This window comes from Coccinella septempunctata, chromosome 8, assembly GCF_907165205.1.
Source record: "Coccinella septempunctata chromosome 8, icCocSept1.1, whole genome shotgun sequence".
NCBI lineage: Eukaryota > Metazoa > Arthropoda > Insecta > Coleoptera > Coccinellidae > Coccinella > Coccinella septempunctata.
The window spans coordinates 29887217-29909083 of record NC_058196.1 but is presented as its reverse complement, the minus strand read 5'-3'; the positions used below and the strand labels follow the sequence as shown (position 1 = coordinate 29909083).

Here is a 21867-nt window from a genome sequence, read left to right as displayed (position 1 = left end):
CACTGATCAGCTCAAAATATTTGTTCATTTCGAATCATTAGGTGAATTTTCAATTTTGAGATGCAAACTTTTATTGAATCATTTATTTTTAAATCGGAAAAAATCTTCTGTCAGTAGATTCTATGTATGAAAGTGCCTAAGAAGGTTTGAGTTTCAGATCAGTAACTTCAAAGACAAAAAAGATATGAAAACTTTTCGGAATCGTCAAAATTTTTGTTCATAACTCGAAATCTAATAATGATAGGGCGATTCTGTTTTTAGATTTGGATTAGTCATGAAAAAAGAGAATGTGTGATCCGTTTTTTTCTAGCTGCTATCGAGATCCCCTCAGTAGACAACGAATTTTGCCCAACCTGTATATGATTTTTCTTGTGATGAATGAATGAATAAAAGGACCGGTCTCTCCCAGAGTTTTCCTCGACTGTTTCATGGAGTTTCCGTAAATGCTCGATTGAAGTTTAGAGCGCCTATATTGAAAAAGTTCCTCTGATCATCCACCCTTATTTTAAGGGAAAAAGAAGTCGTCCTTCGCCTTCAAACCCCTGTCAAATTTTCCTCTAACAGGCAACAACAACCTAATCCCAGCTGGGTTACGTCTCACCGTCATCCTAATCAAAAGAGCAAACAACTTTTCCAAACTGGCGCATGCAGGTATTCCTGCTGAGGTTGCAGAAGATATTTCACGAAACAAAGGAGGCCCACTTGATCTTCTCCCTTCGGAATTGATTTTTAACCGGGGGCGGGCAGGTCGGAAAAGATCGAGGGTTATTTGGGGCTACGCCATTGGAGAATTCACCCCATTTCCCGGTGGCAGGGGGTGCGGCCTGAGCCAATCCTGCCCCGCCGTTTGGATGGCGGAAAATTCAGTCTCCGCAGCTTTTCACGGGGGTAGAGAAATGCGCCAGGGGATAATTATAAACCTACGTGAATTTTGGGCTATTATAATAGCGTAATATAGCTCTATCAGTTCGACGGTGGGCTAAGTTAGTGGAGACGAGGTCTTCTTTTGTGTGTTGACTTATTAGTTTCCGGTTCATCATGTGGCTGGTGGTCTGTTGATGTGATGAGGTAATTTTCAAATTCAATATTCATATAGTCACACCTTTGTTAGATGAGATTGTTCCAGTTAAGCTTTTTTTGAATTTTCTTAAAGTTTTCTTTTTGTTTGGAGGGTAAAATGTTTGTTTTTCGGAATCTAAACGAAGAGTCCCTCATTTTATATATGTCAGGTAAACTATAGTGTCCTCATTCGTAATATGCTTAATGACTCAGACTATTGATTAGGATATATACCATGCTTCAGAATTCGGATATAAACTAAAAAATATATATATTTTTGTCCCAAGTCACCACCGAGTTGGGAGGCTAGGGACACAAGTTAAAATCCATTGATTTCTCAACTCTCAAATGTAATAGGTGACTTGAGACGGTGTATAGTTTTGAAAAATTAGAATTTGTGATTATATAGTCGAAATTCGGTGAGGAAATTAAATGATAAACCCCTATTACAGTAAATATATTGCAACTGAAATGTAAAAAAACTAAACGAAACAAGGGAACTTTAATTTATGTCATTATTTGGTGATTTCTTTGTGGAAAAAACGTAAATAATAATATCCTACGAAAAATCGTAATATTTCCTGCTGCCAATGCGCCGCTTGTATCTATTCGGCATTCTCTCAAGTCACCCTATGAAACAACAAAATAAATGAATGAGATCCGTGTTGACGTTTGATTTATACACAACCTCGTTTCATGACATATCTAATATGCCAATATCCCTCGTATCCAGAAAAAAAAATTACACATGCACAAAGTGAAACACATGTACAGGACACTAGAAAGTATAAAGGCCATAAAAAACGCGCTTTTACTCTCCTGAATTCATTAATGTTTCCTGTCAATTCAAAAGCTCTGGTCAAGGCAAAGTCAACAGGAATTAATTGTTAAACAAACCGAAAAGACGCTACTCAATCTTATAAGTTTGTCCCTTCACTCATAAATGGTAAATAACAAAGAAATCTGCAAGGGAGGTAATTGTCCCAAATTACAGGACTGTATCAAGTCACTTGAATCCACTGGTACCTTGATTTCTTTTGAAGATACACGTATTCATAAATAAAAGCCTGGAATTGTCGTGCATTGAAATGATGTCATCTCCAACAAATGGAGCAAAGGGAATAACAGCTTCCTATTGAACGTCTTCTATGTAACGTTGAGCATTTAGACCTCTGTTTTCAATAAATAATAATTCTATACGTGCTCCTTTTGATATACTGGCCCATACCATGAGAGAACCTTGATTTGAGACTTGTTCAGATATAGTGCAGTCGGCAAACCTCTCATTGCTTTTATGCTTTTATTCAAATACATGTATCTCCAAAAGAAATCAAGATATCAAGGTGAAATAAAAACTCAAAGATGGCGAAAAAGATAGTCCTTTTAATCAACTCTGCGTAAAATCTGAAAATTTCCTGAACGCTTTCACAGGGTGTTAAGAAATTGCAATACAAATAAAAATTTTCTTTTCACCTCACATTTTTGGAAAACTTCTTTGGAGTTTGTTTTGATACCAAAGAATTTGTCTACAGTTTGGCGTAGAAACAATTGGAATCGATGAAAAAGTTCATGGACAACAAACTCGCTTTCGTAGAAATCGAAAATTGACTCCCAACTCGGATTGAGAGGAGAAAAAGAGGAGTACTTATTAGGCACGTTACAAGTAGCAATTTTAAGGCTATCGAGCTAAATTTTAGCAAGATTATTTGGATCCACTGTATCAAGGAGCCTATCGATTTTGCCGGAAATCGAAACAGCGGTTTAGGAGTTATTCAAAGTCTTCATGAAAATGATTGTGAGCTCGCTACAGTTCGCAATTTTGAAACTATCGATGTGAAATTTTGCACCTTGATGCTAATCGAAGGTGTAACGAAACCTTTTGATTCTGGTTAAAATCGGTCCAGTCGTTTTCGAGTCTTTTTGAAATTTATCGCCGGGTTTCTGTTTAGAAATTTTTTGCGAGTTAGATATGAGGTTTTTTCGATCGAATTCCATTTCAGATTATGAAAGAGGAAGGTTTTTTTCGCCTAAAATAGCGATGCAGTCACATCCTAAATAAAAGCATTTATATGGGAGTTTAAGGTAATTTCCATTTATCCATTTAACGATGATTCTTTTTGTATCTTAGTAGTATCTACTTACTAAGTTGTTCATTCACGCCAAGAACCAGAGGGGATTTTTGGTGCTTTACTGAGAGTTTGTTTGTTTGTTTCTGGCGCTTGTAAATCCTCTGGGTTAAGGCCAGTGTATTAGTACTACCTTCTATTAAGGTGCATCTTTGTTCAATCTTGTTAGGAGCAAGAGAGTTATTTTGCTCTAATATCTGTAAGTAATTTTGAGATTAAAATTGTATCAAACGATAGGGTGGACTACTTCATGAAGAATTTTTGGTCAAAATCAATTCTGTCCGGCCACAAACATTTTAACATTCGAAGGAAAAGAGCTACAGGCTCACAGTTTTCGAAGGAAATTCATAGTCTCAATTTAGTTAGAGGCATTTGGAGTTTTTTTCATTTTTTGAACAAATACAGATTTTGGAGGCTCTGGACATATACGCCAATCAATTTTAGTATTCCAAAACAGGTCTCCTTGGAGAAAAATGAACGAAAGAAAGAGCAGAGTTATTAGGCGGTGTGTTATTTCAACTGAAGATCGCCTAAAGCTGTTAATTTACCCACAAGATTGGTGTGGAGGATTTTCTGGATCTTCTGGGGTTGTTACTGTAGAGGATGGGTGTTGTTTGTCCACCTGGTGATGAGATGATTGACCGAGCTTCCTGTAGGTGTAATAGGTACTCGGTTGACTTATGACTTATCGATATTTGAAGTGTATAGTCAAAGGATACTGACCACTGGCTCTCTACTCTACTCTCTACTCAAAAGAGGTTTGAGGATACAAGCAGGAACTTTAGGTCAATACTACTTGGACTCTGTGATCAGTGAACGAAAGCTTTGGTCACAGAATCTCAAGGGATTTTGCTCTTCTTCTTGTGGCGTGGTGAAAAAATAACCACTGTAGTGTTTTCCTCATTTTTCCCCAACGTATAAGCACAACAACTCCCTGCTCGTCTTCCAGAATCTCGACAGATTTTGAGGCTTCGCCTGTGTGATGGCATACCCCCAAAACAGCGGCCAATTTACGAGGAATGTTCACGAGCTCGGGGATGAATATTTTCCGGCCATAAAGTTATTTTGCGTGGGCGTGACGAGATCCAGAGGCGTGGCTCCGCAGCTCGCATTCGATTTCACCCCCTATCATTAACGTACGGCAGAATGAAGCTGGAATGCTTATGGTTGCTTCGAACCCGTGATTCCCGATTGCAATTTCGCAAATTAGCCAGAACGGCGGCGGCCGAAGCTAGCGGCTGGATTTACGAGGTATGGTCGAGAAGTGAACAGAAGATCGGGAAAAAAATAGAAACTGTCAACGTTGGTTTAACTTTACAGAGTCTTAACTCTCAGAAAAAATAACGTCTATTAAAATGTTATACATATTCTGAAAGAGCAACTCTTCTAGTGATGAATCTCGAAATTTCATCGAATTCGATGAAACCGTTCGGTCTTGACGAATTTTTAACTGAACCCATATTTTTGGGAATTTTTCAAAGGTCAACTTTCCACAGGCCTATTTCTCAGAAAAGTTATAGTAGATCTGAATGTGATGCATATTCTGAAAGGCCAACTATTCTTGTTATACATCTCGAGACTTCATTGACTTCGGTTGAACCATTCGGTCTTGACGATATTTTAACTGACTCCGCCTTTTCGGGAATTTTTCTAAAGTCAACTTTTGATACGCGTACGAGGATAAATTGAAGAATTCTTAGCCTACTATAGAACCAAACAAAATTTCAATGTCAAAATATTTTATTACTCAACATATTCTCCTCTTAATTGGATACATTTATTACAGCGAACCTGCAACGTCTCTAGACCTTTCAAAAAAAATGTTTCTTCTTGCTCTGCAAACCAGACCTCAGCAGCTTTTATTACCTCCTCGTTGGAAGAGAATTTACGATCTTTTAAACTTTTTTTCAGTTGAGGAAAGAGATGATAGTCGGATGGAGCCAAATCTGGTGAATAAGGCGGGTGTTCTAGTAATTCAAACCCAAATCACGAATTTTTTGCATGGCTACAGGAGATTTGTGGGCAGGGGCGTTGTCCTGCAAAAACAAAACACCCTTGGATAGCTTTCCGCGTCTTTTCTCTTAAATTTTTTCCCTTAGAGTGGTCAGTAATGTCGAATAGTAATCCCCGGTTATTGTTCTACCCTCATGCAGAAAATCAATCATGATTACTCCATGGCAATCTCAAAAAACTGAAGCAAGAACTTTTCCAGCAGATTTTTGGACACGAAACTTCTTAGGTCTTGGAGAACCAGAGTGTCGCAATTCCATAGATTGTTGCTTTGTTTCTGGATCGTAAAAATGTACCCAAGTCTTATCCATAGTAACAATTCGGTTTAAGAAGTCTACATCGTTTTCAAATCGAGCACAAATCGAACGCGATGCTTCTACCCTTGCACGCTTTTGGTCAACATTCAAACATTTGGGGATCCATTTTGCATCAATTTTTCTCATGTCCAAATTGACGTGAACTATATAAACGCGTTCGTATGAAATATTCAATGCTTCAGATATTCGTTTTAGCCCAATTCGACAGTCTGATAAAATCATGTTATGAACTGCATCGATATTTTCGGGGACTGACACAGAAACTGGCCTTCCCGATCGGTCATCAACTTCAATGGAAAATTTACCTCTTTTGAAGCTTGCAGTCGAATTTTTCACGGTCGCATACGAAGGACATTGATCACCAAGGGTATTAAGTATATCTTCGTAAATCTGCTTACCTCTTGACCCTTTTGAATGCAGGTACTTGATGATGGCTCGATACTCCAATTTTTCGATTTTCACAATTTCGGTGGACATCTTCTTTCTTTTAATTCATCGCGTAACTTTGGTTTACTTTTTTGACCTCAAACTTCACAATGACACTTCTAATGAGTTATTATTCGTTGCTATAGTAACGCAATATTTTTTTATGCATGGAACTTGCTCAAATTTCAATGTAATTGGAACGTTTCAACCAAGGCACAAGCTGATTGAATTGAAGATGTTTTCGATCGATCCCCATATGTTCAGTTACCGCAAGCTAAAGTTTTTTTTATCCATTTTCATTTCGTAATCTTACCAGCATATAATTATATGGCATGAAGAGTTCGTTGTCCTCCGAAACCCATTTCAATCTCTCTCAGATTGATGAATTGTTTTTTTTTAAGAGATTAATACTGCAGTGGAATGGAAAATTGATTATTGGAGTCATATCCAATTCGAGTAAGTTCCATATTCAGAATATACATGGATAATTCTTAATTGGAGAAGAAATCAATAACGGAAACATGATAAATTGATATCATTTATTCATTGGAAAATTGATGAAACAAAGAAAAATATGTTAGGAATAGCTAAAACGATTAGGAAAAATAGTTATCTTTTTTAAATTCAACAACAAGATTCACAAAAATTATGCAATCTATGTATAACAAAACACAGAAACATGAAATGAATGATTCAAGCAAACTGAAAAAATCAAAGATTGAAGTTTCTTTCATAGTTTTCTCTTGATAACCAACGTTGTCAACTTTTTCATCAATTCAACTAGATAATTAGAATTAGAATCTCACTTTAATAACAGGATTCAATAGATTTCATTGGCATAATTTATGATGTTGAGGGTGGATATATTGCAAAATCAAATAAAAGATATATCCTGTAACGATGAATTCATTCAACAGCTCGCCCAAACAGATAAATCATGACATGGCTATAAACGAAGCTCTTAAAAATTACCCACTACATAAGTGTCATATATAACGGTTACAACTAGACTTTTATTGAAGCATCCCCCTTCTGAATATGCTACCCTCTTTAATCGCTAGTTAGCCATGTCGGACGCGTAGTAGTCCAGTGATGTACTTGCCCTTGTTAAGTAGTACAGGGTCGTTATAAATAATTCTAACATTTAATTTTTGGGGAAGCTGGGTTCTTAAATATACAAGGTTAATCAAAAACATGGTCCTTCTACTTTTTTGGACAAAAAATCCCTGAATTTAATTGCTTTGGATGTTCTGGAAACTATCATCAACCTCTAATTACTTGTTTATTCATTCATTCATTGTTGTATCTCGTTACCGAGAATAAATCTACAAAAAGGCTCAAAAACAAAACTATCGGTGCGATCAAACTTATAATTTCTTAGGGCTACTTGTGACTATCTGTGCCCCCCTTTGACTGAAGAGACCCAACCGTGACCTACAGATCCTTCCACACTCTGGGCATGGAGTGTCACCAACCAGATCTGGCCGTCACTGTATTCTTCTCGAGTCTCTTATAACTTTGGACCCCCACTGTGATCTGTTTAACGCTAGTTGTTCCCAGTTATGATTGGCATTAACTGATTTTAGGGATTGATGCAGTATATCCTTGAACCGCTTATACTGGCCTCCTGGTTTCCGAGCTCCCTCTGTGAATTCGCCATACAGAGCTATTTTGGGGAATCTTGTGTCTTGCATCCTCAGAATGTGGCCGCTCTATCTGAGTCGAACCCTCGTTACTTGAGTCTGAATTATTGTACAACTCACACGCTGTAAGACTTCTGCATTTGAAACTTGGTGGAACCATCTGAGGTGCATTATTTGTCTTAGTAACGTTGTTGCGTTTGTTCAAGCTGTTTACTATGTCGCCTGTAGGGCGTCCAGCTTTCGGTTCCGTAAAGAAGCGTTAGGAGGACCACTGCTTTGTAAACAGCTGTCTTGGTCTTCAGATTGAGGTCGTGAAACACTCTGTCCTTCAGCTTCCAGAATGCCCGTGAAGCCGAATTGATACGGTTGTGATTAGATTAGTTTTATTGGTGATATTGCAAAACAAGTTGCTGCTTTCACAAGTCATAAATACAGAAGTTGAAATAAATATGAATAAGATAGATATAAAATATATAGAGAACATAGAACAGTTAAAAGTCACTCAAATTAAATAATAAATAATAACGAAGATATGTTTACTTGAAATAAAATTTAAAATAAAGAAGTAGTGTTCAGAAAACCTCAAATTAACACACAGACAAAGAATTAACGAATTCTGAATTCACTGAATAGAACACATTTCTAATTAATTCCTCTTTCACTTTATTTTTGAAATGTTTAATTGGTAAATTTTTGTAAGACCTAGGTAAAACATTGTACATGGATGTTGCACAGAAGGCAGGAGAGTGTTGGGATCCACTTAGTCTTAGAAAATCCTTTCTAATGTGAGATTTATTTCGTGTGTCGTGATTATGTACATCAGATTGTAGCTGAAATAAGTTTCTATTTTTGTGTACATATATTAAATTTTCTAAAATGAATGTGTGTATTTCAGTGTCCAGGTTAGCCCTAATATTTATGAAGCTTCCCAAGTATTTGAACTGCTCGACCTGTTCTAGAGTTTCATCCTCCAGGCTGATATCTGTTTGAGGGTTTTCTGGCGGACTTACCAGGATTTTGGTTTTGTTAATATCGAGTCTAAGGCCTACAGCTTCGTATATATGTTTAAAGGTGTCCAACATTATCTGTAGATCCTCTGAGCTGCTAGCGATAAGTGTGCAGTCGTCCGCATATTGAAGTTCCGTGATAAACTTTGTACTTGTTTATATTTATATCTTTTCGTTCAGTACCTCCACCCTCCTGAAGATGCTACTGTGATAGCGATACGAAACACGTGTAGTAGTTAAATGACTTATCTTAAAAGCAGATCATATAATTCATTTTTAAACTCATTCAAACTCCTAGTACGGATTTGTGAAATGGCTCCGGAGTGAAATTAATAAAACGATTATCACCGCATACTCGTCAATTATTCTTTCCACATTTCCATCCGGGGCGACTCATAAACAAACATCAAATAAATTTTCCCCGGTCCAAAGGCTGCCTCCACCCCCGTTACCGCCGCCTAATGAAACAACATCAGTCATGACAGAGGCAATAAACGTATCAAACCGATACATAAGATTTGCAGGAAAGTAAGGAAGGAATTCAACGTATGCCCGCTATTGAATACTGAACCCACTCGACTTTTAATAAAGGCGCAATTAGCCGTCATCCCCCTGTGTCGTGCAAGGGATGGGACGGCGCGAGTGGGGGGGGACGCGATACAGAATGACATTCGCGGGTATGCGAGATATTCTTTAGAGATTGTGTCCTTTGTGTAGCAGTCAAATTATTTCGTTTGATTAAAATTTTCAGGGGTGCAGGGTCCGGGATTTGGCGGCTCGTGAATTTTATTAGCGGAATGACTATCCGACCTAATCATTGTCGGATTTTGATCGTTTGGGGGTACTTAGCGCGCCGGATTGGCGTGCTGAAGTGTTGTAATGAACTGTTGGGAAAGGGTGGGTCATATGGATAAATGACAGATTAACTCTTCTCGAAGAAATTGAATTGGTTCGCCAAAAAAAGGCTCATTTTTGATCATTCTGTATTTGTATGCAATTCAATTTTATGATACACCGTGGAAACCATATAAACATCTCCGAAAGTATCAGGAATAGGGATAGGGAAGTACTAGACGAAAAGATTCGAGTCAGATAGATCTTTAGCGTAAACCCTATTACCCAAACTTCAGATCAATCCTATGATCAATTCTCTGTAAAAGTCTAATAGAACACCTACCGTAGGACACCCTATATATACAGGGTGAGTCTTTGACTATTAAAAATATTTCAACAGTAGATTCTTGGGGTCAAGAGAAACACTTTTTTCTATACCATTTTTGCCGATTCAGCCCTGATAAAAAGATATAGCCATTTTGAGTTTTCATAATGAGCTGTGCCACCCTTAGAAAAACAAAATCACCTTCAGAATAACTAGCTAAATCTGGCATCTACACATCTGTGGAGTGGAGTGGTATTCAGTCAAAGTAATAAATTTTTTAAATTTCACAGATACTTTTCCATTTTTGAACATCAAATTACACGAAAACGGCGCATTGAACTTGAAAATATGAAGAATACTTTTATTTTGTGAAACGTTCAAATATTCATTAGATAGCGTCCAACTTAGTTTCAAGAGTTGGGTTCTTTGAACTTTTGGCATTTTCATGGTACGTCATGGTCACAATGAGAAAACTGGAAGACGTGGGTGATATCTTGTGTTCGAAAAAGATTCATCAAATAAACGGAGAACTATATTACGAAATTCATCTCATTCGATAAAACCGCTTGTGATATTAAACTAAAAACAACATTTTTTCATGATTTTTCAACAGCCTGTATCTTTTTAACCGAGCCGATTCGAAAAAAACGTTCAAGGAAAAAAATTTCTCTTTTGACCTCAAGAATATACTGTTAAAATATTTGTACGAGTCAAAGACTCACCCTGTATACTTCAAATGCAATCATAATAAGTCTATCAAGGTCAAGGTCTTTCAAGAAAATTAGCTCTCTGAAAGACATATACAACGAAAAATAAAACCATTTTTTTTTAATATCCGCTCCTATTTTTATTTCAGGTCCTCTTAGGAAATAGAATTCTTACTAGGGTTTCAGACCTCCATGTTGTTTTTAGTTAACTCATTCTTTTGGTGGCATTGCCTCTGGAGGTATAGGGATATTCTACTGGCAACTTCTAATCTAATATGGACTGGTTATCGCCAAGGGAAAAAAGTCTTATGTAAGGAAATAATTTTTCAATCCTTGTAGTATCCTCATTAAGGAGATAGATGTAGGAATCACGCCAAACACAAAACATGAGATTTTAAACCGCATAACATTAATTACATATGCAGCATCGACATTTTTCAGGCTAAAATCAGCAACGGAGAGTAACACAGAAGATGACATGAACACGACCACTGATCTTCTCTGTCTTCGTCAACAAGATATCCATCAAAGGTATGACAATTCGAACGCTATGGGTTTAGCTGATGACAACTTCAAGAAGAAACAGGCCTACAGTAACAAAAAATTCACTATAGCTGCTATTCTTGGTTTGAAGAACGAGATCATCTTAGCAGGTAAGGTAATCGTATAAGGCTGTGGAAAAAATAATTATGGAAAGTTAAATTAACATTTAATTTACATCATATTTGATAGATACAGTTGTCTTCCAAATATGAAACATATATATTCGATCCTATTAAAAATTTATTGAAATTCCTGTTTCACCTTAAATTCTCGAATTTTCTGCAGAAAATCAAAACAAAGAGAGACACAATCCGCCAACATCTCGCAAGAAAAATAGAAGCAAAAGAGTCAGGACCATATTCACCCCTGAACAACTGGAAAGGCTTGAAGCTGAGTTTGAAAGGCAGCAGTATATGGTCGGACCAGAAAGACTTTATTTAGCTCACGCTCTGCATCTGACGGAAGCTCAGGTAAAAAAATGAATGAGTGGAGAAAGTTTGTTGATCAAAAGAGAAAAATAGGTACTTTAACAACCCGCCTATGTAATTCCCGATTATTATTACTAATCAGAGTCTACCACAAATTGGGTTTAATGTTTTAAACCCAATCTCATATTGGCGCCCAACGTGGGACGTCTGACGCTAGTCGTCGCTTGGCAACCCCATGTCCTTGATAGATAGGCAAACCAACTAACATCGTTGAGGCAAGACCGTACACGCTTATAATCGGGTGGTTGCAGTACTTATTTGTTTTATATTCAACTTTGTTGAATATACAGGAAGCAATTGGAATATTTCCAATGTTACTCGGTGTTTTCATGTTGTGGAGTCACCACACACCTTCTAAATATTCAATGAAGATCTGGGAAATCCATTTATGAACCCAGATTGCTGTTCTCGAAGATTTTAGCTCCCTGTTTCGTCATTTCTCATAGTCCTTTCTTTTCAGGTGAAAGTATGGTTCCAAAATCGCAGAATAAAATGGAGAAAAAGGTACGTGGAGCTGACGCATCAGAGGCTGGCTGCCCTGAAGGAGCAGCAAAGGATTCTTAGTGACACGCGGAATGAAATAAACGAGAGTGGATCATGTGAATCTCATTGAAAAACTGAAATGATTGCAATACTTGTAGTGATGTAGATTTAGGCATATATTGGTTTAAGGTTTGGAATGTAGTGTTGATATTGTTCATTTATTTACATATATGAATTATTCAACCATAATAATATATTCTATGATAAATCATATGATAGTTTAACGGATTAATTAAAGATATTACTATATTATATACTTTCGTACTTCGTATTAAACATATTAAACAGCTTGAACAAACGAAACAATGTCATCTAAGACAAATAACGCATATCAGATGGTTCCACAAGGTTTCGAATACAGAAGTCTTGCAGCGCGTGAGTTGTATAACATTGAGACTCAAGTAACGAGGGCCCGACTCAGATGGAGCGGCCACATTATAGGGATGCAAGACACAAGATTCCTCAAAATCGCTCCATATGGCGAATTGACAGAGGGAGCCCGTAAACCAGGAGGCCAGTATAAAGATATACTGCATCAGTCCCTAAAATCAGTTAATGCCAATCATAACTGGGAACAACTAGCGTTAGACAGGTCACAGTGGAGGTCTTTGGTACATAGTTACAATGGAGACTCGAAAAGAATTCAGCGGCGGCCAGATCTGGTTGGTAACTATCCATGCCCGGAAAATGGTAGGATCTGTAGGTCACGGTTGGGTCTCTACAGTCACAGGAGAGCACACAGTCGCAATTGTCCCTGAAAAATTAGTCTGTTCGCATTGTTCGCATTGTTTTTGGCATTTTCTTTTTTTTTTCTTTATTTTTTTCGTTTTCTTTCCTTTTTTTTCTTTTTTTGGTCTTTTTGTAGATTCATTCTCGGCAACGGGATGCAGCGATGAATGAATGAAGGTTCTTCAATTCTCTAATATAGAAATATTATTTTAAATTTAGGAAGAAATACAACAAATGAACAGGGCTTATTACCTGAACTACTTCACATGAACCAACCTGTATAATAAACTTGTTATGGTAGTTGTTCTTTTTCATGTTCGGAATGTCGGAAAAAAGGCAATAATTGTTACAAAATTGAGAGTAAAAAAGTTAAGTTTATGAAGCATCAAAAAATATACAAAAAAGTTATCGAACAATATAAAAAAAAGTTACAGGACTGCGCTTGTAAAGAATTATCAGAAACTGAGTGAAAGGGTGAATTTTTCCATTCCAACAAGCCCTGACACAAACTAACAAGGGATTTTAGGTACATACCTCTTATAAATGAAGATATACAAAGGATTCGAATTAAATCTCACCATTTCATATACAGGAGGAATCGGAATATTCAACCTCTTCATTTCTAGAAATTTTTTTAATGTTATTCCCTTCATTTAATTTTTTCATGGGTATTAGCAATTTCCAGGTTGTCAGCTGTGGTTTTCTAATAATTTCACCATACGTTTCGACCAAAACTCTTATCCATCTTCAGAGCTGAAAATTTTCTTTGCGTGGATGCGTATTTTTTCCATCTATAACTTATTTTGCACTTCCTGTAGTGCATTAAGATGGATTTACTTGCTTTCCTTCGAAGAATTGTGATACAATAAGAGACATTCAAGAAATAAACTCGTGGTTTTGCAGTTTTTTATTAGAACTCATAGAATATCGACAGTTATCCGGTAATACAGGGTGATCAGAACAGAAACGTCCGAAAAATCCTATCAGACATGATTTGTTCACATTATTTAACACTTAATCATCGTCTCCATACAAAGGAGTTCTATATAAGACCAGTACTCTATGTAATCTATCCAAAGATTGCCTGTCACAATTGGAGAAGTAGCAAGACTCTGAAATATATTAAAAAGTTTCGACAAAATAAATATATTCAAACAATCATTTTTTCCTTTCATAGAAAACAGTCGAAAAACTTTACAAAACGCCACTGTATGCAGAACGGGAGTCAGTTAGTGGCAATATAAATCCCGCACAGTGCACCAAAGAAATGGTCACTCGACCATCAGTTGAGTCTGTTCAAATTGACATCGTTTGTCTGTTCGCAAATCTACCAGTCGAAGTACTGCTTGTTGCAAGACCTGGCAGAGCCGCACCACTTGGTTTCTACCAGGGGTGGACACAGTCTTCCTCCGCGTTTCGCGTGTTTCTTCACCTCTCTCTTCCTAGTCATCTCGCCGATACCACAGGATTTACTACATGGACTCCATTCTGACCAGTCGCTCACCCTGCAGTCTCTAGGTGGACCTGGAAAGTTGGACAGTTTCATAATCTGAAGTATGGAGAGTAGAGAGAAGGAGAACGATCGCCGTACTAAAAATGTGACCCCGAAAACGGGAAACGTAGGACAGGAGTCGCTGCGATCGCTACGTTTATCGATAAGGGGTGGAGATTCAAGCGTCAATTTGAAATGAACAGCCTTCATTTTATTTTAGGTTATGTGTCATATCGTTTTGCTTTTTCAAATACATACCTTTCTTCAAATCTATATTTAATATGAGTTGTCTGAATTATATGCAATAAAATACAAGTCATATTATAAAGGGGACTGTGTTATCAGCTTTACAGTTATCAGCTTACAATGAAGGCAAAAAAAAGGCTTGGAATTCAGTAATGAATTTATTCAATTTTCAAAATCCATCAAAAATGGGAAGTTCTGCAGCCAGTTCAACAAATTATTTTAGGTTAGGTTAGGTTAGGTTTAGGTGAGAATCCCGCCCTTAAATACCTAAGTGGTCATTACAGGAGCGCTTAAATTTAAGGCTAGCTTTAGCCATGTAAATGTCACTTAACAGTTGGTGCAACGTAATTTAAGTTAAGGGTTCATTTTAAGGGACACTTAACACTAAGTGCGTTTGATGCAAACGGGTCTCAGTATTAAGTGATCCTTAAAATGAACCCTTAACTTAAATTACGTTGCACCAACTGTTAAGTGAGATTTAAATGGCTAAAGCTAGCCTTAAATTTAAGCGCTCCTGTAATGACCACTTAGGTATTTAAGGGCGGGATTCTAACCTAAAATAATTTGTTGAACTGGCTGCAGAACTTCCCATTTTTGATGGATTTTGAAAATTGAATGAATTCATAACTGAATACCAAGCCTTTTCTTTTGCCTTTATTGTAATACCATCAGTCTTTTTTAATTTTCCATTTGGTGTCACAAATCATGCTATAGTTAGCGATAAACTCTTTTCTTATGTTGAGAAGTTGAGTGCCCTTCGTAAATTACCACCACTTGCTTGGCAATCATTCACCGCATTCGTACTAACAAGGGCAATAAGGACATTTTCTTCCCGTTCCTCTTCAACATTAGTAAAACAAATTCACACAAGACCTTACAAAGAAAGTGTTGTACTTATATAAGCTCAGGTACCTTTTATTTGACAATCATTATCATTGTTAATGCTAATTCAACAAAAAAAAGTTGTTACTCTTTGATAATATAATAATATCCTTGACACCGACTGACAGGACAATAAAGTTAGGTTAATGAAATGACAACGATCATCGGCAACCGGCCAACCAATGAAATGGCTTTATTGGACTAGGATGAAGTTGCACCAAAATAAAAAACCGAAATATAACTAGATATAAAAACTTCAGGGGCCCCTTACTTAAGATTCTGTTAAGCCACAGTCGTGCAACTGGGAATAAAATTAAGCGTCCATTAACTTCAAACGAGGCTTAGTTGAGTACTCCTTTTAAGGGGGATTGGTGCAAACGGGCCCTACTAGGAAATTATGTTTGTATATCCAAGGAGAGAATTTAATTACACCAAAGAATAATATTTTTTGATTGACCTCAAAGAAATCATTGCAGCCCAGGGAAAATTATTTAAAACAGAGTCAAGTACTTTAAAAATTAAATTTGCAGCTCTATTTTTTCTTTGCATTTCAATCTGCATGATGTTTCATATTCATACAAACACAAACACATTAATTTAATCAAGTTGGTATAGTATAACTTTCAATGGAGTTTACTGTATTTGCTCCCTAACAGTTTCAGAAACTTCCATAGCAAACACTTTTGGCCATGTTTTCTAGTGATGAACCAAATTGTAAATTATAACTCAAATAGGTTTCATCGACTGAATATGTCAGCATTTATGGGAATAAGTAGAAACTAGAAACGAACGACTCGACTCGAATGTTGTTTTGGGACTTGCTGCATTTCATCACTCGTTATTTTAGTGATGGTATCTCTTGATGGTCTAGGCCAGTCAGGAGTTAAGTGAATGTAGAATATAATTGAATGAGAAAAATTGAGAGTTGAATCGGTATTCCCTAACCCTACCTAACCTAACCTAACCTGACTTTGGACAGTGTTGTCTGACATCTGACGTTTGACGACATTTGCGTTTGATAAACGTCAAAAATAAGTAGAAACTAGAAACCGTTTGTAAACTTTTATAGCAATAAAGTCTTTCACTTATTAATCAACTGAGTGTTCTATTTCATTGAACGAAAAACACTTACATGTTTTTCCTAAATCGACTCTATTTCAATACTCACGATACTTCTTGTAATATTTCTTCGTTCTTCGGTTCTTCTTGTGCCTGGGTTTATCGTTCTTCTTGGGATTGGTGTAGAACTGCGCAATACCATTCAGTATTGCCTCCTTGTTACCCAGTGAAACAACGTTCGATCCAGAAACGGTCGATGGAGTGGCTGTCACTCTGAAGATCGAACACATAATCAGGAAAATGATGAAACATGAACATCGAGGAACAGAAATATTCGAACATAAGTGCTGCCATGTTTTACATCTACAATCTACTTCTCTTTCTCGACAGAATGGTATTTCAGTTGATACCTTGAGTGATGGTGGAGGGCTATTTCGATCAAGATCGTAACATTTGTTAATTTTATAAAAGCTGCGTTGTTACGTTTCTCAAATAATCTTGTTTATACGACTGATGAACATGTCCATGAAGGAATAATAGAAAAGATAGTTGTTCCCCATCTAATTCAAACATCTTGTGAGTTTTTCTTGGAGGCAACATCTATCTAATCTACCAGATTGTAAATTTCTGCATCCTCATGTTTGAACATGTTCGAAGAGGCCTCCCAAAAGGATGCCTAATGTGAAGACAAATTGGTACTGGAGATTGAACTCAACCTACATCGAATTATGCATCCTGTCCCCACTCCAACTAGTCGAAGACAGCGTCGTGGTGAGGCTTTCGAACTGCTTCAGTCGATTGTTGGGCTTGTAATTTATGTGGTTTTCCCTTTCCTCCCTCTCTTCGTTAATTGCCGTCTGGAAATCCTTGTTGCCGTTGAGTATATTTATGTTGTTGTCCTGAACCATTTCCTCGGCATTGACAACGTCGTAGCTTCGATCGTCTTCGGTGTGGTGGAAAACTTCGTTTAATTCGTACTCCTTCAGCTGAAAAATCAAAGAGAATGAGTTGACCCTGAAAGGTTAACTGAGATTTTCGATATATAAGGAAAAGAAGGAAAAAAGAAGCCAGCTTCCTCAATAAAGACGATGCTAGATCCCATTTAAGCCGTTCTCAGCACTGAACCAGTCGATCACTTCAGAAAAACTATGCGCAGGTTGTTTTTTTTTACCTTAATTGAAATATAGCCTCATTCAGTCCAGTGTTCTGATCAATTCGAATGTTTTTCGTATTGAGGGAAACCACATGAACTCAAAGACAAATTTTCATTTGAATAAATGGATAATTTCAGAAGTTATAATGAAAAAAAAAATCAGAAGACAATCTGTTCCTCTGGCAACTAGATACTCGTGAAAAACCTTGTACAACCCGATATACCACGTGAAACACGACAGTGCACTAAACATCGAAACGTGTTCAAACACGCTGGATGAGTTACTACTCAAATAAGCCCGATTTATATTCGAGAAGCTAAGCGGATAAGTTTTGAGTTATTGTTGCGTGAAACATATTTTACCACTCTCGTAGGCCATTCAATTAGGGCGGTTCTTCCACGTAGGTAGTTTCCAAAGTTTGGGAAAAGTTTTAAATAGTTGTACGACATGTGAGCCAGAAGAGATAGACAGGCGTTCATGTTGAGAATGGGGGTGAAGCCGCAAGAATAGGAGAGACAGGGGATTACTAAGATTACAAATTATCCTTCTAATGAAGTTCTAATTAGAATCTTCTTGTCATGTTAGAAGAGGAACCTCCGTTACGTTAAATGAAGGTGACGAGTGAAACAGGGAGAAAATTCATTCGAAAATCGAAACCATACATTTCCAGACAACATAAGAAGATTTAGTAAGTTATACATATTTCAACCCAACCAACTCAAAGGAATATTAATGTCGACACAACATGTAATTCTTCTAAAACCTCATTTCGATAATTGACAACAGAAATTATTGAATAATACTAAATATTCTTATGTTTGAACAAAAATATTGCGATTAAGATCGATTTCGAAGCAGCTTCTTCTGTTAATTTAATCTATTGAAACACGCAAACATCTCCAAATTTTTCAGAATAAATAAGTCCGCTATCAATCGATAACTAATTCGTGTAGAGCTTTCCTGATCCTTGGCTCCATCTATCTGCGAGTTGCTCCATTAAAAGTATTATTTATTATATTATCTATTTCACATCATTGCATGTTTACTTTAATCTGAGATTCCAGCCTTGATGAAAAGGATCTTGTTTTGTTTATGAAACAAGAAATTTTCTACGAATTCAGAGTGATCATTTGAACTTTCTCATCTTCTTGCACAGATTTCGTTTCGAATAGCTAGTTGCTTGATGATTTGCTCCATAGATGGAGCAGCAAGTATCAGTAAAATTGAAATCGTAATATGAACATATATATATATATATATAGTCCATTTAAGAATGATTGACATCTTGGTTTGCTATGGAAAATCGAATTCAAGTTGGTAATAGCCCAAGATTTTGTGTTTCGGAATTCAGGTTAGTTAGAGAATAAACAGTGATCTATGGACTTATTATATATGTGAATCTATGCACTGACTGAAAAATTTTGTATTGATGTTCATGTTTATTTCTCAACCATGAAAATGTTGTACGACCAGTTGCTGGAAAATCCATTAAGATTTGATTCCCCATAAAAATTTGAAACTGTCATTTTTGAAGGGAAAAATGGAGGATTAACATTTGATGGAGCATTAAATTTTAACGAACTTTTCTACAACTGGTCAGATAAATCCTTCTGATTTATCTGACAAACTTTCAGAACGATCCTATGATCTGTTCACCGTAAACGCGTCTAATAGGCCACCCACCGTGAGACACCCTGTAACTGCGAGAACATATCGTGGTGATGTCTGTTGAGAATCGTGACTAGCGATCTAATCGATTCATCGAATACAGGTGTTAGACTCTTGTTCCGATATATGCACATCCAAGATACACTTTGCCCACAGGAATACTCTGGCAAACAGAATATTCCAACAGCATTCGGTAGATATTGGATATTCCCAGTTTTTTACATGGCTTCGCTTTAAGGCAGTATGATAGAAACCGTGTTAGTGTTGGCTTGTGGTTTTTCTTTTGTTCCCTAAGAAATCGATACAAGAAGATGGATTTAGGTGTGTGGAAAAGCCTAATCAAAAAAATTTTTTTCTCGAATGACATTTTTTCTTCCATTCCAGACTTATGAGAGAACAAAGCATGATGGTGGCTCAGCAGAGTAATTGCCAACCTTCAGATGCCATAACTAACCCGAATAAACCAAATTTACTATCGTAGCATACCCTACTCCAACCCCTTTCCGATCGTGGAGCTTCATAACGTGTCGATAAATTAAGATTGCACGAGCTCCTTGAAAGCGGGCCTTATCGAATACCCAACGCACCTAAACCCTAGAATCTAGTGGATCATTGCCGAGATATTATTGAGCCTGGAACCAGGGATCGTAAATTTTACGGCCATTGCCTTCAATTCCGATACGGACGTTGTTAATTCCAAGGGAAATTGTCGAAATTGAGGAGTCACCCCTTGAATACTTCATTTTCGTGGAGTTTGACCGAACACTACACCTGAGTTCGAACGACTCGGCTCGAATGTTGTTTTGGGACTTGCCGCATTTCATCGCTCGTTATGTCAGTGATGGTATCTCTTGATAGTCTAGGCCAGTCAGGAGTTATCTGAATGTAGAATATAATTGAATGAGAAAAAATGAGAGTTGAATCGGTATGACCTAACCCTACCTAACCTAACCTAACGTGACTTTAGACAGTTTTGTCAGACAACTGACAACTGACGTTTGACAACATTTGCGTTTGATAAACGTCGAAAATCTCGAGTTTTTGAGCCTTTTTTGCTCATTTCCGCATTTTTTTGCCACCACGTTCCTGACCAGATCTGTAAATTCAAAATTGTAAGTAATGGGCCAAAGCTTCGCATTTCAAACATGTACTACATCCGATCCTGTGGGAATCAAGTGGTCCAGACTCGGGAGATCTTATCCAGACTGCGAATCTACGAGAAGTCACCCTCCACGTTGGTTCTCATCAAGATTTCCTTCGGTTTCATCGCAGTTCCGGGAATAACCGATTCTACTCCCTTTAATTAATATATTTACTTTCGCTCCGCTGCCTGAAGTGGAGGAACTGAAGTTGGGAAATTTAAAATGAAATGTCTGGGGTTTTTTCGGTCTTTACACGCCGGTCTCGAAGTCGAGACTCGAAGATTCGGTATTAGCGGATGTTTCTAGAGGGGTTATAAAAAGTTTGTAAGTAATGAATGGCAAGGGTGAGGTTGCAGCGGAGGAAAAGTTCGAATGGAGAAGACGGTTAGGTTTCGCTATGGATTCTTATGATGTTGGATTTTCGGTAATTTCGACAAATTGACGAGGCTTTAGAAACCGAAGGAGGAAGAGTGGATTCCGATATTTGCACTACGATATACAAAGTGAGTCTTCAAGTTGTACATAAATGTCAACAGTATATTCTTAATTTTTTCGGATTTGGCCTAGATAAAAAGATATGGCCATATTTCGTTTTCATAATAAGCTATGCCACCCCTAGAGAACTTACACAGAAGTTTTTTCCTAGCATGAATGAAATAAACCATTCTTCACAACTTCAACTTCGGTCATGAGCCACTAGATGTATTAGAAAAACAAGCATACACTCACTTTCTCCATTCCATTTGATGAACGGAGTAGTATTCACAAGACGATTAGTGAGTTAACGAAATTTAGGGGTTAGGGTTGTAACGAAACCCAGGGTGGTTTCGGGATCATTGTCCCCCATCAGTACCCCCAAATATAGGGTCAGGGTTGTACCACTAAGGGTTGAAGCGATATGGTCACGAATTCAATCTCAAAAGTTGTCCTCCTTGGATCAAAATCTTTTCGAAAAAAATTCATTCCGTCTCTTTTCTCGTCGGTTTCGTTTTCTTAAGTCCACCGTGTATGTACAATTGAAAGATTCACCTCGTATATTATTGGAGCTCTATCAACGGTACCAATCGACAAATGAATGCCGATTCTGGGCTCATTCTTTCGAAACCTGATCAGTTTTCTAACGAACGCGTTCCCATTTCACTTCGAGCGACCCCAATTACTCCGGACCTGATCCACTTCGACCCTCCCGAGGGACCACAGATTAACATCCGGCCCCACTCCTGAATCCATTCTCCGGCTCATCTCCGAGTCCAGCCCCAATGAACCTTACCTTGATGAACTGGAACGTGGCTATGGTGGGCAGCTTCCTCAGGTAAGGGTAGAAGAAGGATCCCGCAGGATGAGCTGGATAATGCGCCGTTATCCGATACGCCTCCCCCTGGGGTTCCGTCGCCCAGTTGGGGGCGGTGAAGGTGAAACCGTTGTCGGTGCCGGCGTCCATCGGGTCCACCTGAAAATGCGGAGACA

At 37.6% G+C, this 21867-nt stretch overlaps 2 protein-coding genes across 2 annotated transcripts in view; one reads left to right on the top strand and one right to left on the bottom strand.

Moving 5' to 3' along the window:
- Positions 1 to 942: 942 nt before the first annotated feature.
- LOC123319481 (ventral anterior homeobox 2a-like) lies at positions 943 to 12117 on the top strand. The gene is made up of 5 exons (XM_044906481.1): positions 943 to 1068; positions 10604 to 10764; positions 10896 to 11107; positions 11283 to 11467; positions 11946 to 12117. The coding sequence occupies exons 2-5, from the start codon at positions 10730 to 10732 to the stop codon at positions 12096 to 12098; spliced, it is 585 nt and encodes a 194-aa protein (XP_044762416.1). The 5' UTR covers positions 943 to 1068; positions 10604 to 10729; the 3' UTR covers positions 12099 to 12117.
- A 1532-nt stretch (positions 12118 to 13649) lies between these two features.
- Positions 13650 to 21867, bottom strand: part of LOC123319099 (spondin-2) — a 59448-nt gene continuing 51230 nt past the window's right edge. Inside the window, exons 4-7 of the mRNA XM_044905949.1 lie at positions 21671 to 21850; positions 17157 to 17422; positions 16546 to 16709; positions 13650 to 14281 (exon numbers count right to left, since the gene is read on the bottom strand). Of these exons, the coding sequence (XP_044761884.1) occupies positions 14085 to 14281; positions 16546 to 16709; positions 17157 to 17422; positions 21671 to 21850 (807 nt within the window). The 3' untranslated portion in view covers positions 13650 to 14084. The remainder of the gene's footprint in view (positions 14282 to 16545; positions 16710 to 17156; positions 17423 to 21670; positions 21851 to 21867) is intronic.